The sequence below is a fragment of the Cucurbita maxima genome, unplaced genomic scaffold (assembly GCF_002738345.1).
Source record: "Cucurbita maxima cultivar Rimu unplaced genomic scaffold, Cmax_1.0 Cma_Scf00024, whole genome shotgun sequence".
NCBI classification, from domain to species: Eukaryota; Viridiplantae; Streptophyta; class Magnoliopsida; order Cucurbitales; family Cucurbitaceae; genus Cucurbita; species Cucurbita maxima.
Genome location: NW_019272040.1, coordinates 930118 through 949319, shown reverse-complemented (window position 1 = coordinate 949319; position 19202 = coordinate 930118). Strand labels below are relative to the sequence as shown.

At 34.4% G+C, this 19202-nt stretch overlaps 4 protein-coding genes across 7 annotated transcripts; 1 reads left to right on the top strand and 3 right to left on the bottom strand.

Annotated features, from left to right (window-relative positions):
• Positions 1-2276: 2276 nt before the first annotated feature.
• LOC111497927 (transcription factor MYB78-like) lies at positions 2277-3863 on the bottom strand. Its single transcript, XM_023148944.1, has 4 exons — positions 3746-3863; positions 3529-3658; positions 2638-2974; positions 2277-2548 (listed from the first exon to the last, which is right to left on the bottom strand). The coding sequence occupies exons 1-4, from the start codon at positions 3849-3851 to the stop codon at positions 2306-2308; spliced, it is 816 nt and encodes a 271-aa protein (XP_023004712.1). The 5' UTR covers positions 3852-3863; the 3' UTR covers positions 2277-2305.
• Positions 3864-7325: 3462 nt separating this feature from the next.
• Positions 7326-10509, bottom strand: LOC111497893 (ADP-ribosylation factor-like). Of its 2 annotated transcripts, XM_023148899.1 has the most exons (7): positions 10383-10509; positions 9605-9764; positions 9041-9111; positions 8249-8368; positions 8040-8158; positions 7715-7796; positions 7326-7623 (listed from the first exon to the last, which is right to left on the bottom strand). In XM_023148899.1, exons 2-7 carry the CDS (start codon positions 9750-9752, stop codon positions 7618-7620), a joined length of 546 nt encoding a protein of 181 aa, XP_023004667.1. In that variant the 5' UTR covers positions 9753-9764; positions 10383-10509; the 3' UTR covers positions 7326-7617. The 2 variants fall into 2 exon arrangements, with proteins under 2 accessions (XP_023004667.1, XP_023004666.1); XM_023148898.1 differs by lacking the exon at positions 7326-7623 and having other exon boundaries at positions 7661-7796.
• Positions 10510-12589: 2080 nt separating this feature from the next.
• On the bottom strand, positions 12590-13051 carry LOC111497915 (protein NIM1-INTERACTING 1). Its single transcript, XM_023148929.1, has one exon. The coding sequence runs from the start codon at positions 13021-13023 to the stop codon at positions 12652-12654; it is 372 nt and encodes a 123-aa protein (XP_023004697.1). The 5' UTR covers positions 13024-13051; the 3' UTR covers positions 12590-12651.
• A 3775-nt stretch (positions 13052-16826) lies between these two features.
• On the top strand, positions 16827-19202 carry LOC111497830 (probable protein phosphatase 2C 49). 3 transcript variants are annotated; one of them, XM_023148799.1, is made up of 5 exons: positions 16828-17125; positions 17265-17453; positions 17539-17774; positions 18491-19088; positions 19124-19195. In XM_023148799.1, the coding sequence occupies exons 1-4, from the start codon at positions 16946-16948 to the stop codon at positions 19062-19064; spliced, it is 1179 nt and encodes a 392-aa protein (XP_023004567.1). In that variant the 5' UTR covers positions 16828-16945; the 3' UTR covers positions 19065-19088; positions 19124-19195. The 3 variants fall into 3 exon arrangements, with proteins under 3 accessions (XP_023004568.1, XP_023004567.1, XP_023004566.1); XM_023148800.1 differs by having other exon boundaries at positions 16827-17104; positions 18491-19202; XM_023148798.1 differs by having other exon boundaries at positions 18491-19202.

The window sequence follows — 19202 nt, the reverse complement described above, 5'->3', positions numbered from 1 at the left end:
CAAACACTTCACCCAAAAGATTAAGAGCGGTCCAACCCTCATTGACCCCTTGGAAGATTTGGCATGGAGATCACCAACTCCTCACCATAAACAACTATATATATATATATATATATATATATATATCACCATGAAAATATTATCTCCTCCTTCAAGCTTTCATGTTCTTATCAAAGAGCTCGAGGCTTCGAACGACGAAAATGGCGTCCTTGTTGGTGTTATTGAAGGCATTAATTGGAGTCTATGGACATGACGACGACGACAACGATCTCGAAGGGGTTGGTGGCTTTGAGAGGGGGCTTGATGGGTCCGAAAATGGGAGTGGGTTTGAGTTCTTTAGCTGTGTAACAATGGAGGATGAAGAGGAGTTGAAGAAGACATGGAAGCTGCTTGGACAAACCTTTCTTTGGCCTTGAAAATTTCCTCCTTTATACTGTGTGATTCATTAATATTGTCTCATTTGGTTTGTTACGTATTGTCTCGGTTTCATAGTTTTAACGAGTCTGTTAAGAAAACGTTTCTAAGTATTTATAAAGAATGCATCGTTCATCTCTTCAATTAAAGTGGGATCTCAGAAACGAAAAAAATGAATATTGTAGAGTTTATTCAAACTCATATTATTTATCGAACGACGTTGTGTTATCAAGCACCAGTGATCAAACTTCGATCATTAGTACCCCATCTTCCTCATCGACAATGGGGTAACCTCATCAAGAATTCGGGTAACAGTCTTGTTCTTTCTCGAAATTAATTAAATTACATTTGTTTATAAAAAAATATATATTTTTAATATTTAGCAAAAACTATTAATATTTTGACGTGTGTGTGACGTGAAAATCCATTACAAAAATGTTTGTTTAGAGATTAATATAAAATATTTAATTTTATTATTGGGGTTTTAGTGGAAATAGTGGTCACGATGACGTAAGGATGACGGCATATACCCCATCTCTTATTTTGTCAATAATTTTATAATTTCAAACCAAAAAAAATAATATATACATTATTATTATTATTATTCTATCGTAATATTTGAATTTTATGAAATTTTAGTAATTAACGAGAGATCTCACATTTGTTGGGAGGGAAATAAAATATTTATATAAGAGAATGGACGTGTTTTAAAATATTAATTAATAGGCCAAAGTGGTCAACATATGTTAGCAGTAGGCTTGAGTTGTTGCAAATGGTATTACAACTAGACATCAAGCAGTGTGCCAGCGGAACGTTGGCCTCCAAAGGGTGGATTGTGAGATCCCACATCAATTAAAGAAGGAAACGAAACATTCCATATAAGAGTGTATTTCATTTTAAAATCATGAGCCTGACGACGATACTTAGCGAGCCAAACCAGACAATATTTGTTAGCGGTGGCTCACCAACCCAACTCAACCTAATTCATGTACACCCCTAGTAAATTAACACGTTCAGTTTTGATATTTGCATCTCTAAAGTGAAGTACATATATATATGAACACGACATAATTCATTCATCAATTCTAAACTATGAATAGAGCGTTTGACATGAACGTGTAGAACTGATCCCTGTATTGATGTCATAATCGAGTCATAATGATGTTGTTCGTAGATCGGGTCTTAAGGGAAAAAAAAAAAACATAAAAGTCTTTGTAAGACATAGGGTTGAATTTCTTGATTTGCATGGAAAATAAAATATATTAGAAAATAGAGTCTTAAGTGTAATGGGAAAATTAATCAACAAAGATAATTATTATGGTTCCATTATATAATCTAGAAAGTAAGGCCAATATTTTCAAAGGCTTGGAACCACAATTTCCATTACGTGCTAACCCGTTAATTTGGTTTACTATCTAACGGTTCAAGCTCACTGCTACTAAATATTATTCACTTTGGTCCATTAGTATCATCATCAATCTCACGGTTTTATATCTACTCGTGGTGGGCATGAGCTGTTACACTATCCTTGTAAACCAACACTAGTCATTTCATTATCTATTTGTCTTGAAATACTCGTAAGAACGAATACTATCTCGACAAACCAATATGAGTACTTTCAGCATGTTTTATTCTCACTCATATGCTTTCGAGAAAAAAATTTAAAGGTCATTAAACTTAAAATTACTTTATGTTAAGCACGCTTAGCTTGAAATTTTTATTATCGAGCCACTTAAAATTTTTAATTAAAGTAATTGGGTTTTCACTTAATTTACTATTTAAATTAATCATGGTCAAGCCCGATCATAGAAAAGATTCTCTTCAAGTAAATATATTTGATCTCGAGAAAGCTACTTAAGATCAATTTGCTTGATTCATTTGGAAATTAACCCTAATTTGAATTTGGAGTCACGTCATCAAATTCAAATTGGGCACTAAATTGTTGCTGCAAGAACAACATGTCTTGTTCATTCCATAACCCATTCTCCAATGACTCTTCCCAACCTATCCATTCGTTCATCGTATCCCTATCGTAGCCTTGATCCGTTAGCACGACCATCTCGTCCTTCTCGCTTGTATCGATCAACTTGAAGTTCTCAACTATGTCTGAAACAGGCGAAACTTGAAGTTGGACCTGTGTTTGAACATGCATAAAAGATTAAGTTATATATTGTAATGTATCATTTACTAGTTCTTTTAGAGATAGAGATGTGATTTAAGGACCTGGTCGGATATTGAATTTGATATGGAAGTTGTAGAAGCCACATGAGAGTTGACCCAACTAGACTTGGAAGGTGATGAGTGGGTTGGGTCAAGATGTGATTGTGGGGGTTGATCGACATCAGAGTCAATGGCAATGGAAATGACGGGAATTGAGTCGGTTGAGGCTTGGATTCGTTCGAGCAAACGAGGCATCCATACGTATCGCATGGTGTCTCGAAATCCCTTACTATTCACGTCATATTTGAGTTGTCTGGCTTGCTTTTGAACTCTCGTTCTCCAATAATTTTTTATCTCGTTATCTGTTCTTCCTGGTAAATAACGTGCTATTTTGGACCACCTATTCCAATTCCATACCCATCACTTTTTCTCCACTTTACTTATTAAAAAAAACAATGAAAGTTCCCTTCTTGACCCAATAAGAAAGCATTCTTCATAAAATAAAAAAAAAATAAAAAAAAATAAAAAAAAAAACATCATTTTTTTTATGTGGGTTATGAAAGAAAACTCCATTTTTTATGTGGGTTATTAAGAAAAATTCATTTTTTTTATATAGGTTATTAAGAAAACTCCATAATACACATAATCTAAGAATGATCATGAGTTTATAATTTATTCTGTCTATTGGTACGAGGCCTTTCGAGAAAATCCAAAGCAAAGTCATGAGAACTTATACTCAAAATGGACAATATCATACCACTGTGGAGAGTCGTGTTCATCTAACAAAGAAAACTCTACCTCGGTTATTAAGAAAAATCCATTTTTTTATGTGGGTTATTAAGAAAACTCCATTTTTTGATATGGGTTATTAAGAAACTCCATTTTTAACCAATACCCAAATGAAAAAAAAAAAAAAAAAAAGAGGATATAAATTTCAAAACTTGGATCACCCACCTGTTACCCAATTGAAAATGAAGGTCAAGAATCAATAGCTGTTCTTGGAGGGTGATATTCCCACGCTTAACACTCGGCCTCAAGTAATTTAGCCATCTCAATCGGCAACTTTTACCACTTCGCTTCAAACCTACAACAAAACAACAAAAAAAAAAAAAAAAGGTCAGCAAATTCTTTGTCGGAACTCCGACGAGGGGAAAGGATCAGAGACACCGACCGGCGGAGCGAGCGGCGGCGTTCCAGCGGCCTTCGCCGTGGGAATTAACGTAATTGAAGAGAATGGAATCCTCCTCCGCCGTCCAAGGGCCTTTCCGGACGTCCATCTTTTCCTCCAAAGAGAGAAGGAAAGGCTATGAAATGACCACCTATCAACCTATGCTTATATATACATGTAAAAGAGAGAAGGGATTTAGTTATATTAAGATGCTAATTAAGTGATTAATGTAATGTGATTAGTGCTAATATGTTTGAGTTTAAACAGTGTTTAGTTAATGGAGTTGACCCTTTGACTTGTAATTTCCATTTGGAAAACTTGGGCAGGAGACTAATAATGGGATAGTATAGAATGGATCAACTTTACTATTTTTATTTTTATTTTTATTTTTATTTTTCCTCTTTTTAAGGTTTATTTGGTTTGGAAGACAGGTTTGTTGTATGTTTTAGACCAACTGTGTTTGTGTTTGTGTGTTAAATAATTAAATAAAATCTTAAAATATTAAAAAATACTGATACCGTTAGTACTATGATTTTAAAAAAATTATTGTCAATATATGGACGAAAATTTTCTATCTACCCTCGATAGATTATCTTCAAACTTTTTAATGTTACTTTTGAAACTAGATACTATCAAGGGTATTTTTTAATTTTAAAAAAAAAATTAACGTGAGATCTCACGTTCATAAGCACAAATGAACATTAGATTCGAGCGCTAATATTGATGCAATGAAAAGTAAGAACTTGATCGTTATCAAATTTAAACATATACAAACTCAAATTTCAAACAAATTCAAATTAGGAATCAATCCAGTAAAGCAAGACGATGATAAGTTGTTCTTTAACTTCCAAGAATCGAACAAATCTCCTAATGTTTTCCGTCCAAAACTTAGCAATAATGAACTTACCTGACGTTCAAAACCAACTTTGAATTCAATAAATTTGAAGCATCATCGAAAACACGACTCGTAGTTCAAAATATTTGCTATAATTTAGCCGAATAACCCAAAGTTTGCCTTTTCTCTAAAGCATGTTAAATAAAGCACTAAAGTTAGATTAATTTTATGGAGTCTTAAAGACTAATGTAACCAAAGCCATATCAACACCAAACATACATTTAATATGTTAATGTGGATGGCACCACATATCTTGCCTATAAGGATATGATTCTTAGGTTATATATATATATATATACATACATAGATAGATATCGATCTTGAACCTATTCAACTTAGAATAGATTCGGTACATAGTAAGATAATCATGAGTTTGTGACCCATATAGGTTACATTGACATTCAACCTAACAGAACCGACTGATTATTGATATATTGATATAGTTCCTTTTTTTTGTAATCCACATGGATTATATTCTGCCTCTATCCATTTAAACCAATTGATTTAATTTCAAAAGAATAATAATATTAGAAAAACTTAAATTCATATCTCACAATTTTGATTTTATTCTTCGATTCGATTAAAAAAAAATTCTTATCGATGTAGATATTATCGTAATTTATAAAATACACTTATTCGTTTTAACTTAATTTACCTCTCGAGAAGAAAATTATTCAGTATAATCATGTATAGTTATCATTTTCTAAACCATTAAACGTAAATTATTCTATACTCGTACAAACCCGTTAGTCACAACGTACTGAACTCTTTGATGAATAAGATTCTACTCCATTACATCGGTTTCGGTCCCATTGCATTGAAATGATAGAAAAGAATTGAACTATCATGGTCATTTGGGGGCAATGCCAACTCAAAAGCCTTAGCATTTGATGGGACGTAGAAGTTGAAGTTTTGAAGTTTGGTTCATTTAGCAGCCTTAGCTCCTAAAAAAAAGGCTTTATTTTGATGTAACTATAAACAAATTGATTAGCTTTTTAGATTCCGTTCGAGTTAGCAACGTTTAGAAGTAAATTTGATACTGACGTATGATCTGTATGTGAATCTAGTTTGTAGAAGCTATGCTCAAAATCTTTGTCACGCTTGATACTAATAATGATAAGTAGATAAGATTTTTACGGTTTAAATTAGGGTTTACATATTAGGTTGAGTTGTAAAGAATCATTGTCGGTCGTATTATTAGGGTTGAGTTGTGAGAAATCATTGCTCGATCGAATAAAAACAAGTCATGTCGGTAACATATTCAACTCATACTATCTAACTTAAATTATAGATGTTGGATTGGTCTATTTTTTTTTTTTTTTTTTTTTTTTTTTTTTTTTTTTTTTTTTTTTTTTTGGTTCGGTTGAATTTTTGAAAATTTAAAAATTTAGTTCGCTTTGTGGGTCGACATTTTTCTAGTCGAGTCAATCGGACCAAACCTAACCTAGGGTTACAACCTAACCCTACCCTATCCTACCTTAAAAATTTTAACATTTGTAAATAGAGGGTCGGGCTATGAACTATATTCAAATTTTTAAATAATTAAAAAAACAATCGAACAACAAAACAACCTAACTCAATTTAACTTGAAAATAGAGGGTCGGGCTATGAACTATATTCAAATTGTTTGGGTCACCAATCCAAAATCTCGTATCGATAAAAAAGATTTTTCCAACATAATCCGTACCATCGTGTAACATGTTTATTGAACATAAACAGAAAACGTGTAAAGTTTGAATGGATTAAGGATAAATGTTTAGCAAATTTAGACGTTGATTTGGGGAAAAAAGACGTTTAAAGAACCAAATCTGTTAGCTCAACCGCCCAAAGTTGCGTCTGTTTGTGGTAAACTCAGCTTATTTGAAGCTGTCTTCTTCAAACTCTCACTTTATTTTCTGCCTTTAGATCATCTTTTAAGAGCCGTACTTGCAACTATTAATCATTCAATTTCTTTTTGAATTTCTTTTTTAAACTACCCGATATTCGATATTTCAAAACTCGTCGGCATCACTAGATGCAAGGTTAACTCTCGATAACGCAATTCCATTTACTCTTACTCTCATTTCATATGAACGTCTACGATATCATATGAAAATTATCATCACACCAAGACAAGTCATTTCAACATGGTTTGTCTTAACTCACATGCATCTCCTCCTGACAAGGGCAAGCCGAACCTCCCGCACGATCCAACCCATTACCCTCCGTTTAAAACCACCTCAACCCCACTCGGCCATTCAATGTTTTCAACCCCACTCGGCCATTCAATGTTTTCAACCCCACTCGGCCATTCAATGTTTTCGTACCTTCTGAGAGGGAGAATACTCAGAGACCGTACAGGCTTTAAAAAATAGGTCCAATACCCGACTCGTTCTATACCATATGTTATAAAATTATAATATTTAATAAATAGTATGTCAATATCGAAAACACCTTGATATAGATAATGACTTTCAATTATTTTAAAATTTTCTCAATTATTTTATCATTGGGATTCCTCTCGTTGGAATATAGATTCAATTCATTTATTTAATTCTCTATCACTCAAAGTGTCACATAAATTAGAGATAATTCAAAAAATTTATTCGTTAAGAACTTATTCGATATTTTTAAAGTTTAGAACCAAATAGATACCAATCTAAAACCTATTAAGTAATACAAAGAAGTTCTAATATGATTTTCTTTTCAGCAATCCATTCCAAATAATGAACATGGTATTCGTACAAATATATCTATTTAAGAACATCATTAATTCATTACATAAAAACAATGCTATTAAGTTGATAACATGAGAAAACACTTGCAAAATTTCTTCAATTATTCAGAATCCAAAGGCAACCTAGGAATCATGTCGACTAGAAACGACTAGAAACGAACATCGTATAGATCATCAGGTAATGCAACAAAAATGCTCAAAAACCAAGGGATAAATGACATGAATTTGAATTTCCAGAAGCAATCCAAGCTCAAAGCAAGCCATCTACGCCTGCAAATGAGGAAAAAATAAACAAAAGCTGAACTTAGACTCTACTAAGAACTTAGCACAATGTTGTTTGAGAATAGATTTTGTTGTTTACCTTGTTGGCAATGTTGTTTGAGAGCCAGTCGAGTCCTTCGTACAGCCCTTCACCAGATGTGGCACATGTGCTCTGAATGTACCTGAAACGAGATTTCGAGACATTGTAGTGTTACCTTAAAGTAAGCCTATAACGATCCAAGCCCACCACTAGTAGATATTGTCCTCTTTGGGCTTTCCCTCAAGGTTTTAAATGCATCTGTTAATGAGAGGTTTCTACATCCTTATAAAGAATGTTTCGTTCTTCTCCCCAATCGACGTGGGATCTCCCAAAGCCAACGAAAGAATTCGTAAGTGCTTAAGAGTTTGATGATAGTCAAACGTACCAGTGACGTTGTCGGAGGGAGTGAAGACCGAGCTTATCGGTGATCTCAGCAGCATTCATGGCATTGGGAAGATCTTGCTTGTTGGCAAATACCAAAAGCACAGCATCCCTCAGCTCGTCCTGTAAGTGCAATGCATGTTATTCATAAACAATCATTTGTGGTAGCTTTTGCAAAAGCTATATCAAAGTCAGATTTTATTATGAGTATACCTCATTCAACATTCTGTGCAGCTCATCCCTAGCTTCAACAACACGGTCTCTGTCATTGCTATCCACCACAAAAATAAGTCCTTGAGTATTTTGGAAATAATGCCTCCACAATGGTCGGATCTTGGAACAGAACAAGCATCAAATTAGTGAAGAAAACAAAGAGAACAACTAGATATTATGAGTCTGTGGAAGTTAAAAAGTTGAAAAAGGACTGGCTAGTGAAATCAACACTTATAACTAAAAGGCTCGGTACGACAAGGAAAAAGAGACGGGTTACACATGAAGCCATATCTTAATATATTACACGTTGTCAATCAACATCGATGGATTAAAAACAATCAACTATCAAATGACATGCACACCATACTCGAGGTTCTTTATACTAAAATTGCGGGGAAGGCACCTAGAATGTTGAGCAGAGAAAGTAGAAAGCCAACAACGCAGAACGGGATGATTCAATGTACCTTGTCTTGACCCCCAACATCCCAGACAGTGAAGCTAATGTTCTTGTATTTGACGGTCTCAACATTCTAAAAGGCTAATGTTCTTTATGACTAAAAGGCTCGGTAAGAGAAGGAAAAGAGAAGGAAAAGAGATAGGTCACATGTGAAGCCATATATTAACATATTACACGTTATCAATCAACATCCACAGATTAAAAACAATCATCTATCAAATGACATGCATACCATACTCGAGGTTCTTTATACTAAAACTCGGGGAAGGCCACCTAGAATGTTCGAGCAGAGAAAGAAGAAAGCCAACAACACAGAACGGAATGATTCAATGTACCTTATCTTGACCCCCAACATCCCAGACAGTGAAGCTAATGTTCTTGTATTCGACGGTCTCAACATTGAAACCTGCAGTCATTACTCAGTTATGCTTATGATATTACATTCCCCATTTTCAAAAGCATAATCACAAAAAGTTTCTTCAACAGAAATCAGAACAACAATGTGCAGTAAAATCAAACAACGTCGTCTATGAACAGATCACTGTTTCTATCGTTATAAGAAAATCACATGCCAGAAATCTAGTGGTTAACTATAACAGAAAGGCATAGCCTCTACTTAATGCAAAATTACAGGACATAGGTATTTAATTAGATTAATTATCCAATGTTGATCCACAAAAATTCATCGCCTCAAGAATATAACAACTTGATTCGTTATAATGATTTTGATTCTGTGAAATGATGATGCTGATGCAAACAAACAGGGAACTAAACAAGTTAAATAACCATGTCCAGTGAATATGATCAAGACACAAAGCATCAAATTGTTCTAAGCAGAAAACACCAAATCCATCTTCATTATTCAATAAAATCAACAATTGAAGAGAAAAACGACTTACCAATGGTGGGAATGGTGGTGACAATCTCTCCCAGCTTGAGTTTGTAAAGGATCGTCGTCTTACCAGCTGCGTCGAGACCCACCATGAGAATACGCATCTCCTTCTTGGCAAAGAGCCGGCTGAAAAGCTTGGTGAAAGACAGCCCCATTTTTCACGGAAACTGAACACAATAACAACAAATCCGCATCACTAAAAAACAGAACAGGTATCCATTAAAATACAACGACATCAGATTCTTAAATCAGACAAAATTGTGCAGAAAATCCAAAAGTTCAAATAGTCCAGATTCAAAAGAAACTGCAATCAAGACCATAATGTCATGTTCATCCATACTTCAAACCAAAAATAAGCAATCGCTATAGCACAAAACAAATCAATAAAAAAAAAAAAAAAAAAAAAAAAAAAAATCCCCAATAAGACGCTCGATCCAGCACCAAGGAATCGTATCCACCAAACAATCGGTTAAATACGGGCATCCCACGAAATCAATACAAATCCAGGTATAAACACGCCCAACGAAATTCAAAGGAAAGAAGGTTCAGATTAGATCCAATACAAAACGCCGAATCAGTGCAACAGAAATCCAGATCAGATAAAAAAAAATCAATCAAAACGCAAAAAAGATTAATCAATTCAAAAATCAACTCAAGATCAAGCTGAGAAAAGTAAGGAAATCACCTAGATCCAAGCAGGAGGAATCAAAATTAAGGGTAAAAATCACAAAATTCTTCACAGATCTTATAGAGAAATGAGAGAAGGGGTCAAATGAAAAACTTACAAGAATTAACGAGAGCGGATTTGAGCGATCGGCCCCAAATAAAATGATAGATCTCTCTTGTGCAAGAGAGATTCTGTCCTTCACGATCAAAAGCGCATTCGCAAATCATGAGGACTCTATTTTTATAAGGTGAAATAATTTCTTTTTTTCTTTTAAAAATTGAATACCGTCATGACGTGAGGAAACGTTTGTTTGAATCGGTTGTTTGTTTTTTAAAATTTTCCGTTTGGTTCAGTGACGCCGTTATAACGTTGCTTAGACTGTAAGTGCTGTTTGGGGGAAAAAAAATTCGAATCTCGGGTCAGTTTCTGTATCCGGAATTGGAATAGTATTGATCCGTTTCCAAAAAACCATGCTTCCATCCAACGGTCAAATTAGAAATGTCAACCAAAATTATAGTTAAAATATTATTTGCGTCATTTATAATATTATTCCAAAAAATTAATTAAAAATTTATTTTTGTAAAATTTAATGAAGTAATAGATATGTATTATCCAATCCGATCAAAGATATAAAACAATTTCTCGTTCTCTACAAAACTAAATGAAAAAAGTGGGTAGAACGTAGAAATGTTCGTGGGTGGCTTTCTCGTCTCCACGTCTTAGCTATTTCAATCATCGATCACACCTCTTGTTTCAATTTATATCTCGGATTCATATCTATATTTATGTATATTTATATTTGTACCTAAAGAGTGGTGTGAGGATGGAAACGTAGACAGAGATTCAAAATACGATTCTCGTCTTCATTTATCTAACGAAGAGAAATCTCTCAACACTCATTCATCGAATTCTCCTTTACATTCGGGACAAGTCGTCACAAGTTAAATAGACATCTCTAGACAGAAACATAAAAGAACCATCTTTCTAAGAAAGCTTCTGAGGTCTCCCGCTCGTGATGTGGTAAAAGAGGATATTAAGAAAAGTAGTGAGTAAATGTTTTCGTAGAGAATCCGATGCAGAGAGACTTTATCAAGGACATATAAGAGTCGTTTGCGGCGGCGGCGCTTGGGTATATAGTGGAGGAGGAGAGAGCATCCTTATGGAGAGATGCTTGATCGATGATTTGGCGGCGGACTGTGACGGCGGCGAATGGCGACAGTGTCGGTCATGGGAAGGACGAAGGAAGAGGAGAAAAAAAAAAAAAAAACATTATATAATTAAAGTTATTGTGCTCCTTATGCATCATAAGCTTTAAATTTTTATATGTTTAATAGAATTTATTTTAATTCAATAAATAAAATTTGTTTGCTTTTAAATTTTAAAAATAATTAATACTTTCTTGAAATATAGATTAAAGTATATATATATATATATTATTTAACTAATGAAATTAAAGGCCCACAGATTAGGTTTATATTCATTTTAGGCTCCTTTTTAGTTGCGTATTGAAATCATTAATCTTTGCTTTTATATTTAAGCTACCATTCCTAATTAAACACATTCATGATTAAAATATATATAGTTTAAATCTCGATGACAAAAATGTTCGTTCACATCTTGGATATCTTGCCTTACTGATTGACCCACTCGACCCACAATTTTTTACCAAGAACAACGGCACCCTAAGTGCAACAATCTTCTCGGACAATGTCTCAACTTAAATGACTAGAACGGTACATGGGTTAAGTTGGGTTAAACTTTTTTTTGGACCAACTCAAATTTTCATGTTCGTTGGGTTGGTTAACCGACTAATCTAACTAAAGTTTACAACTCAATTGAATTAGGTTATTAGGTTGTTTTTTTTTTTCTTTTAAAAAAAATTAAAATCTTATTTATTCACAATTTGTTACATTAATAACTAAAATTTCATAAAATTCAAATATTAGTTCAAATATTAAATATTTACCAGTAACCCAATTCTCGAGTTTGTAGGTTTAATAAAAAAAATGTCAACCGAGAAACAAAATCATATTTTCGAATTTGTAAAAATTCTAACTCAATCCATACCCAAGCTTAAAAGAATAAATAGGTCAGGTCGATCAAGTTATCGAATCGTACGAAGAACTCTATAAATGAACTATCTCGATATCACACGTCATTTGCCAGCTACCCACAATAGTTCAAAATGGCCAGCTACCTACATTAGTTAGAAATTCAACCATTAATATTCATTTCAAAAGAAGTAAATTACTAAAATGCCCTATACATATATAGTTACTATTTTAATACTAAAATTTTGTTCAAAAAAAAAAATCCCTGAAATTAAAATTTTCTATTTAATTTTTTTTTTTTTTTCACAAAAGTCCTTAAAAAATGTCGAAAAATAACTACAGAGACAGGTTAAGATCCAAAATATCCTCTTCGTTCTTTACTTTCTTCTTCTTCGCCGCCGCCGCCTCTTCCTTCGCCGGTCCTCTCACCTGAAACTCCTCATCGAAATCCTCTCTTTCAAACCTCGGAATCCACGCCGACCGATTCTCCACCGTCTTCATCTTCTTCTTCCTCATCTCCGCCGCTGCCGCTTTCTCGCCGTCGCAGACGATCATCAACTCCTTCCTCCGCTGATCTCGCATTTCCTTGAAATTCCTCACCAGATCGAAGAACGCCTCCATCTTCATCTCCTCCTCCTTCTCCTCCTCTCTGTCGACGGTGGCTGCGGCGACTCGCTTCCCCGTCGTCTTCAAGCTCTGCTTTTCCATTACTTCAATTTACCAAATCTCTTCGATTTCTCGTACGAGTTGGTCAGTTGACTGGGTTTTGGTATTTATAAGGTTATTGAAAGACGATAATACCCTCCCCAGAAGTACACACGTGGAAGAAACTCAAGAGGAGTCGTTGCGGTTAGTTTGAAAACTTGAAGAGCCGAGTCAGCTGACTGGGTTTTGATCACGTAAGCATAATGACGTCAGCACATTACTGGGCTACATGCGTATCACGTTGGTCCCACAGCATTCATTCACCGATTGCGACTTTCAACGCCGAATGAGTTGTTAAGCAATAAAAATACTTTGTACTATGATTGGTTTCAATTTTATTTTTATTATATGCTTTTCAAAATTTTAATATATATATATATTTATTTATTTATTATATTAAATTAAAGAACGAACTTCATAAGACTAAAGAGATTGATGTCTATGTATGTATGTATGTATCGTATATGTATGTACACGATGATTTTCTTACTCATCTATGTCTTTTTCTAGATTTGAACTAATGCTTCCTTGTATCCGCCATTAGCTTAAGGTTAGTGTAACATAGGGCTTCATTGCATGAAGCTTTATAGTCAGGGGTGACATAACTTGGTTGCTTTTCTTCTTTTTAGTACATTAGGGTCGTTAGAGCAAAAAACCAAGTTGCATACTAGGTGAAGCTTAGTACTTCGGACCTTTCAATCTTACAACTTTAGTAGCTAAGCGCTCACACGGGAGCTCAAAAGGAAAGAACGCTATGTTATATTGGCAAAGCTTAAAAAAAAAACGAGGTAGGTAACTTTCGCTAATGAGAGATGGGTTTTGGTATATATATATATATATTAAAGAACTTCATAAGATTAAGGACTGTTAGATGAACACAACTCTCCACACTGCGACCCCCTTTGTGAGGAGGCACCCCTTCTCCCGAAGTTACGGGGCTATTTTGCCGAGTTCCTTAGAGAGAGTTGTCTCGCGCCCCTAGGTATTCTCTACCTACCCACCTGTGTCGGTTTCGGGTACAGGTACCCTCTTGTTGGATGACTTTCATCATCCAACAAGGACATTGATGTCGTTCGAAACTAAGATTAATGTTGATGTTACCCAACTTGTATAATCCAGAAAGATGGGATGCGCAAGGTTCTCGATGACAAATTTGCCCTTCCTACTCACGTATAAGTCCGTCGCGACAAGTCCAATTAAACAGTTATTCAACAACGAATCGAAAGGCCTGATTGTAATGTTTAATAATTCATCAAACTAATAACTCGTTAGGACGATAATAACAAATCTCAACCGGTTCACGTGTGATTTGTGCAATTTTCCCATCAATATAATTAAAACAATAATAATCATCAATTTACACGTTCCATGTTTATTACATTTAAAACCATTTTTCCTTTGCTCTTTTCCCGATATTATAGTCTAATTATGTTAATTTACAATCATATCCTAGAAGAAATTGATATTTTGGGCCTGGATGTCGGCCCAATTACATAACGGGCTGTTTAGAAGGGCCCATACATAAATATGTCTTGTTTTATATATGGGTCAACAAAAACTATATAATATATTAATATTATAAAAATAAGGTAAGATAAACGTGTGACATTCTTATAAATTAGTCAATTGACCACAGAATTTTAATCATATGACTAAAATCAAGAATTAGATTCTTTACCATCAAATATTTAATTTTCCCTAAATATATATATAAAAGATTAATGTACAGGTTACAGTTTTTTAGGTGAGTAAATCCTACCCATCTGAAAATAGGGTTATAACACCGTGTTACTCGTAACTTACTTTTAAAATTATTATAAAAAGTAAAAATATTTAATTTCTGTATTCAATGCTAGTGATTCATTGTGACTTGTGAATATTTAATATTTAAATTTATGAAATTTTAATTATTAATGTAACATATATTTTATTTTTCGGAGAATATGATACAAGAATGATTGTTATACACTCTTCCTTAGTCAAATATAATATACTTTTTTTTTTCTTAATAAATATTCGAAACCTATAGTTTCTATAATTGAATTTATTATTATTATTCTTTAAAATTTTTCAATTTCATAACGTAAAAGGAGATGTGTGAATATATTTGATGGAGAATCATTTTCCCAACACTCAACCGTCAGGAATTGTCACCGGATTGTCCAATAACTTTCAAACACGTGTCAGATTCCTTTTTTTTTTTTTAAAAAAAAGAAAATAGAATGAAAAACGTGAATAACTACTATTTTAATTTTAAAAATTAAATAAGGCCCACCGAATAATTATTCGAGAGTAAAAAAAAAGTAATTATTCATTAATTTTAAATCACTTTTTAATTTATTTAAACGTGTAAAGTTACATATATAATAATTTTCAAATACCTTATATTAAACAAAATAAATTATATAAATTTTAAAATAAATGCTAAATATCAATATAAAAATAATTCACGTGTACTTTTATATTATTTTACTAATCAATACAATCTATTTTTTAAAATTAAAATTTAATATTTACTGAATATTAATTTGCTACATGCAACAATTTATTTTTAAATTCTATAATTATTTTAAAAGCTATTACAATACTAAATTAAGCCTAAATGTTAATGTATTATTTTTATTATTATTAATTTACATCTCGTTACTATATTTTATTTAATGAACATGATAAATGATACATTTTATTATTATTATTATTTTTTAATTTCTCTTTTTATTATTGGGGTTTGCATTGATATAATTTTGAAAGTCGATCATATTTTTAATAATTTAGTTTTAGTTTTTAAAGTTGACGGGGGACAGAAATGTAATTAAGGATGCCACGTGTTGGATGGACAGACACACGTCACTGATTTCCTTTCCTCCACGTTTTATCTACAAAAATCTCTCTCTCACATAAATACTTTAAATTTGTTCCTATTTTATTTCAACAATTTTTTTTTTCTTTTTTTTTCTTTTTCCTTTTTTTCACTCCAAAAGGCAAAGAAAAATAAAATAAATAACCATTGAAATTTCTATATAATTTTTTTTATTTTTGTTTTTATTATGTCCTCAAAAACACAAAAAGAAGAATTTATTCTATATAATTTTAAATTTGAGACTTCATAAATAATTTCTATAATTTGATAAAATATTTATAATTAATATTTAAGGTAAAACTATTTATGAGAGAATTATAATTTTAAAATATTCTTAAATAAAATAATTACAAATAAAAAAAATATATATTTTTTAAGTTTAAAAATATTAATAAAACTTTTAGAAATTCGAACGGGTATATATACTATTATTCTTCTTCCCTTGACTATAAACCATACCTCAAAATATCCTCAACTTGGTGTATCTTTGTGCAACCTAATTGAACCATGCTAACCACTCCTTTGGCGACACGTGGCCGTTAAAAACCCGATTTTATTGGAACCGGGTCGAATCGTGGGCCAACCCTGAGTCCTCATTCCACCAGATTTCTTAAATAATTGTTTGCCATATTAATAAAATTTTGGAAAAAGTCCACAGCTACGGGCCAACCCATAACTCGGTCTTTTAAAAATAAATAAATAAATAAATAAAAATTTAAAAAGAGAGGCTAAAAAGGTCAACGAAGTTAAAGCAAGGGTGTTTAAGTAATTTCATAAAGCCAAGTGTCGATGAGGAAACGTTAACGTGGCTTCACAGGCAAGTCTCTGTAACGGCGTTACGTGCTCCGTCTCCTTCCACGAATTTACTCCCTCCCGCGGCGGCTCCCACTATATATCCCTTCTTCATTGCCGACTTCTTTATTACTGAAATTTCCTCATCATTATTCTCAAATTTCCATAGCAAAGAGAGAGAAAAATCCGATTCCAACTCCAACTTACATTTCTGCAGATTATAGTGATTTTGATCTCTCAGTTGAAGAATCTGATTTTTTGGTAAATGTAAAAATGGTGGCTGAAACTAAGGTTGTCTTCTGTTCGAAGAGCCTCCCTGTTTTGGAGGTCCCCTATTTCGGTAAAGAGGCTCATCTTGTTGATGAAATGAAGTCCATCGACGGTGCGGTTCCGGTTGATCCGACTCTCGATCGTGTTCGCGCTTCCGAATCGGTTTGTTCGAGTTCTCAATCGGTATGTTCTTCTTCTTCTTCTTCTTCTTCTCAGGGGTTTTTGTTTGTTTTTGGGTATAGAAACAGTGATTGTCATGATTTTGTTTCTGTAGCGATGGTTTCGGTATGTGTGCGAGTTCTTATGATGTTTAATTCTTCAGGGTGTGAAGCAAATTCCAGATACCGACGTCGATTCGATGGAGCAGAGGGAATTTCCAAGTCTCCGGTCGGGGAGCTTTGCTGATATTGGACCTAGGAGAGACATGGAGGATGAACACATAAGGATTGACGATCTGTGTACACATTTAGGCTCGCTCTTTAAGTTTTCTAAGCCAAGTGGTTTCTATGGGGTGAGTTGTTGAGTTTCTTTGTTGAGTGGGTTGCCTTGTTTGTGTAGCTTTGGATGTCATTATGACTTGAGTTTGCTGATCTCAGGTGTTTGATGGACATGGAGGACCTGAAGCAGCAGCTTATATAAGAAAGAATATTCTTAGACTCTTTTTTGAAGATGTTAGGTTTCCTCACATGCCTGATGTTGATGAACTCCGGCCGGAGGAGATTGAAAATTTCTTACGAGAAGCATTTCTTCTGGCCGATCAAGCTTTGGCCGATGATTCTGGGATTAGTAATTTGTCTGGGACGACGGCCCTCACTGCTCTTGTGCTTGGAAGGTATGTTTTTCCAATCTTATGTAATCATCCTTCATGAGCCCAAGTGCTTGGGTTTTAAAACGCATCTTTTAGGTTGTAACATGAGGCCCCTAGGCTTGATAGGGAGAGATTTCCCCACCCTGACAAAGATATTGATACGGAGAGATTTCCACACCCTTGGGGAGAGATTTCCACACCTCTGCAAGCATTACTTCGTTCTTCTCTCCAACCGAGGTGGGATCTTACAATCTACCTCCTTGGGCCAGTATCCTCACTGGGCAGTGTCACCCGGTGTCTGGTACCCATTGTAATAGTCCAAGTCTATAAGGAGAGGTTTCACACTAAGGAATGCTTGGTTCTCCTCCTGTGGGATCTCACAATACCTGATGTCAATCTCGGTAAAATGTAGTCGGGTGTTGCTGCCTTTCGTTAATCTACTCATACGAATTCACTGTCTTTTAGATGATTGTGTCCGGCCACCTTGTTGGGTGGTACTGCATTTGTTTATATGGTTAGGAGAATCCAAAAGTTGGTGGTAGTTTTGTGGCTGATCATGGTTTTATTGGTTTTTGTTGACCTACTCATACGATTATGCTGTCTTGTTCTGGTTTCGACTGTCTATTTAGATTTTCATCTCTAGCTTTTGTAGAATAGCACTGCATTGTTCATATGATTGGGAGAAATCACAAATAGGAGGTAGCTAGCTATGTTGTTGACCATATGTTTCTGTTCTTCAGGCTTCTAATGGTGGCTAATGTTGGAGATTGCCGGGCTGTTCTTAGTCGGAAGGGAGAGGCAGTAGATATGTCTCAAGACCACAGGCCAATTTATTCACCGGAGAAGGAACGAGTAGAAGAGTTGGGTGGCTTCGTCGATGGTGGCTATCTTAACGGCCTTTTATCAGTTTCCAGGGCCTTGGGTGATTGGGACATGAAGCTCCTCCCCCATGGTTCTCCTTCACCCCTCATTGCAGAACCAGAATGCAGGCAGGTGGTTCTAACAGAGGAGGATGAGTTCTTAATCATAGCCTGCGATGGGATTTGGGACGTGATGTCAAGCCAGCATGCAGTCGATGTAGTTCGCCGTGGACTTCAGCGACATGACAACCCTGAGCGTTGCGCTCGAGATCTCGTCCTGCGGGCTTTGGGATTAGACTCATTCGATAATCTCACCGTTGTTATTGTTTGCTTCTCTAGTTTCCATAGGGACAACTCTCCACAACCACAGCAACGAAAATTGAGATACTGCAGCCTCTCTGCTCAAGCCCTTTGTAGCTTGCAGAGATCGTTGGATAAGAGTGGATGCCAATGAGTCTACCATTTCCTGTAACAACTCTCATTTGTAACAAACAGATTGAAGAGTTCAGAACTGCTATCCCATTCATTGTGATGTAAATAATTTTTTGAGATTAAGAACATATATAACCCAATAAATCAGCTGGACTCGGAA

Excerpts from the sequence above, each read along its gene's own strand:
- LOC111497893 (XM_023148898.1), bottom strand. The coding sequence starts at position 9,752 with ATGGGGCTGTCTTTCACCAAGCTTTTCAGCCGGCTCTTTGCCAAGAAG. Across the intron at positions 9,112-9,604 it reads CACCACCATTCCCACCATTG|GTTTCAATGTTGAGACCGTC; the intron begins GTAAGTCGTTTT and ends TAATGACTGCAG. Across the intron at positions 8,369-9,040 it reads ATGTTGGGGGTCAAGATAAG|ATCCGACCATTGTGGAGGCA; the intron begins GTACATTGAATC and ends TTCTGTTCCAAG.
- LOC111497915 (XM_023148929.1), bottom strand. The coding sequence starts at position 13,023 with ATGGAAAAGCAGAGCTTGAAGACGACGGGGAAGCGAGTCGCCGCAGCC.
- LOC111497927 (XM_023148944.1), bottom strand. The coding sequence starts at position 3,851 with ATGGACGTCCGGAAAGGCCCTTGGACGGCGGAGGAGGATTCCATTCTC. Across the intron at positions 2,975-3,528 it reads CATTTTCAATTGGGTAACAG|GTGGTCCAAAATAGCACGTT; the intron begins GTGGGTGATCCA and ends GAATTGGAATAG. Across the intron at positions 2,549-2,637 it reads CAAATTCAATATCCGACCAG|GTCCAACTTCAAGTTTCGCC; the intron begins GTCCTTAAATCA and ends GTTCAAACACAG.
- LOC111497830 (XM_023148798.1), top strand. The coding sequence starts at position 16,946 with ATGGTGGCTGAAACTAAGGTTGTCTTCTGTTCGAAGAGCCTCCCTGTT. Across the intron at positions 17,454-17,538 it reads AGCCAAGTGGTTTCTATGGG|GTGTTTGATGGACATGGAGG; the intron begins GTGAGTTGTTGA and ends TGCTGATCTCAG. Across the intron at positions 17,775-18,490 it reads ACTGCTCTTGTGCTTGGAAG|GCTTCTAATGGTGGCTAATG; the intron begins GTATGTTTTTCC and ends TCTGTTCTTCAG.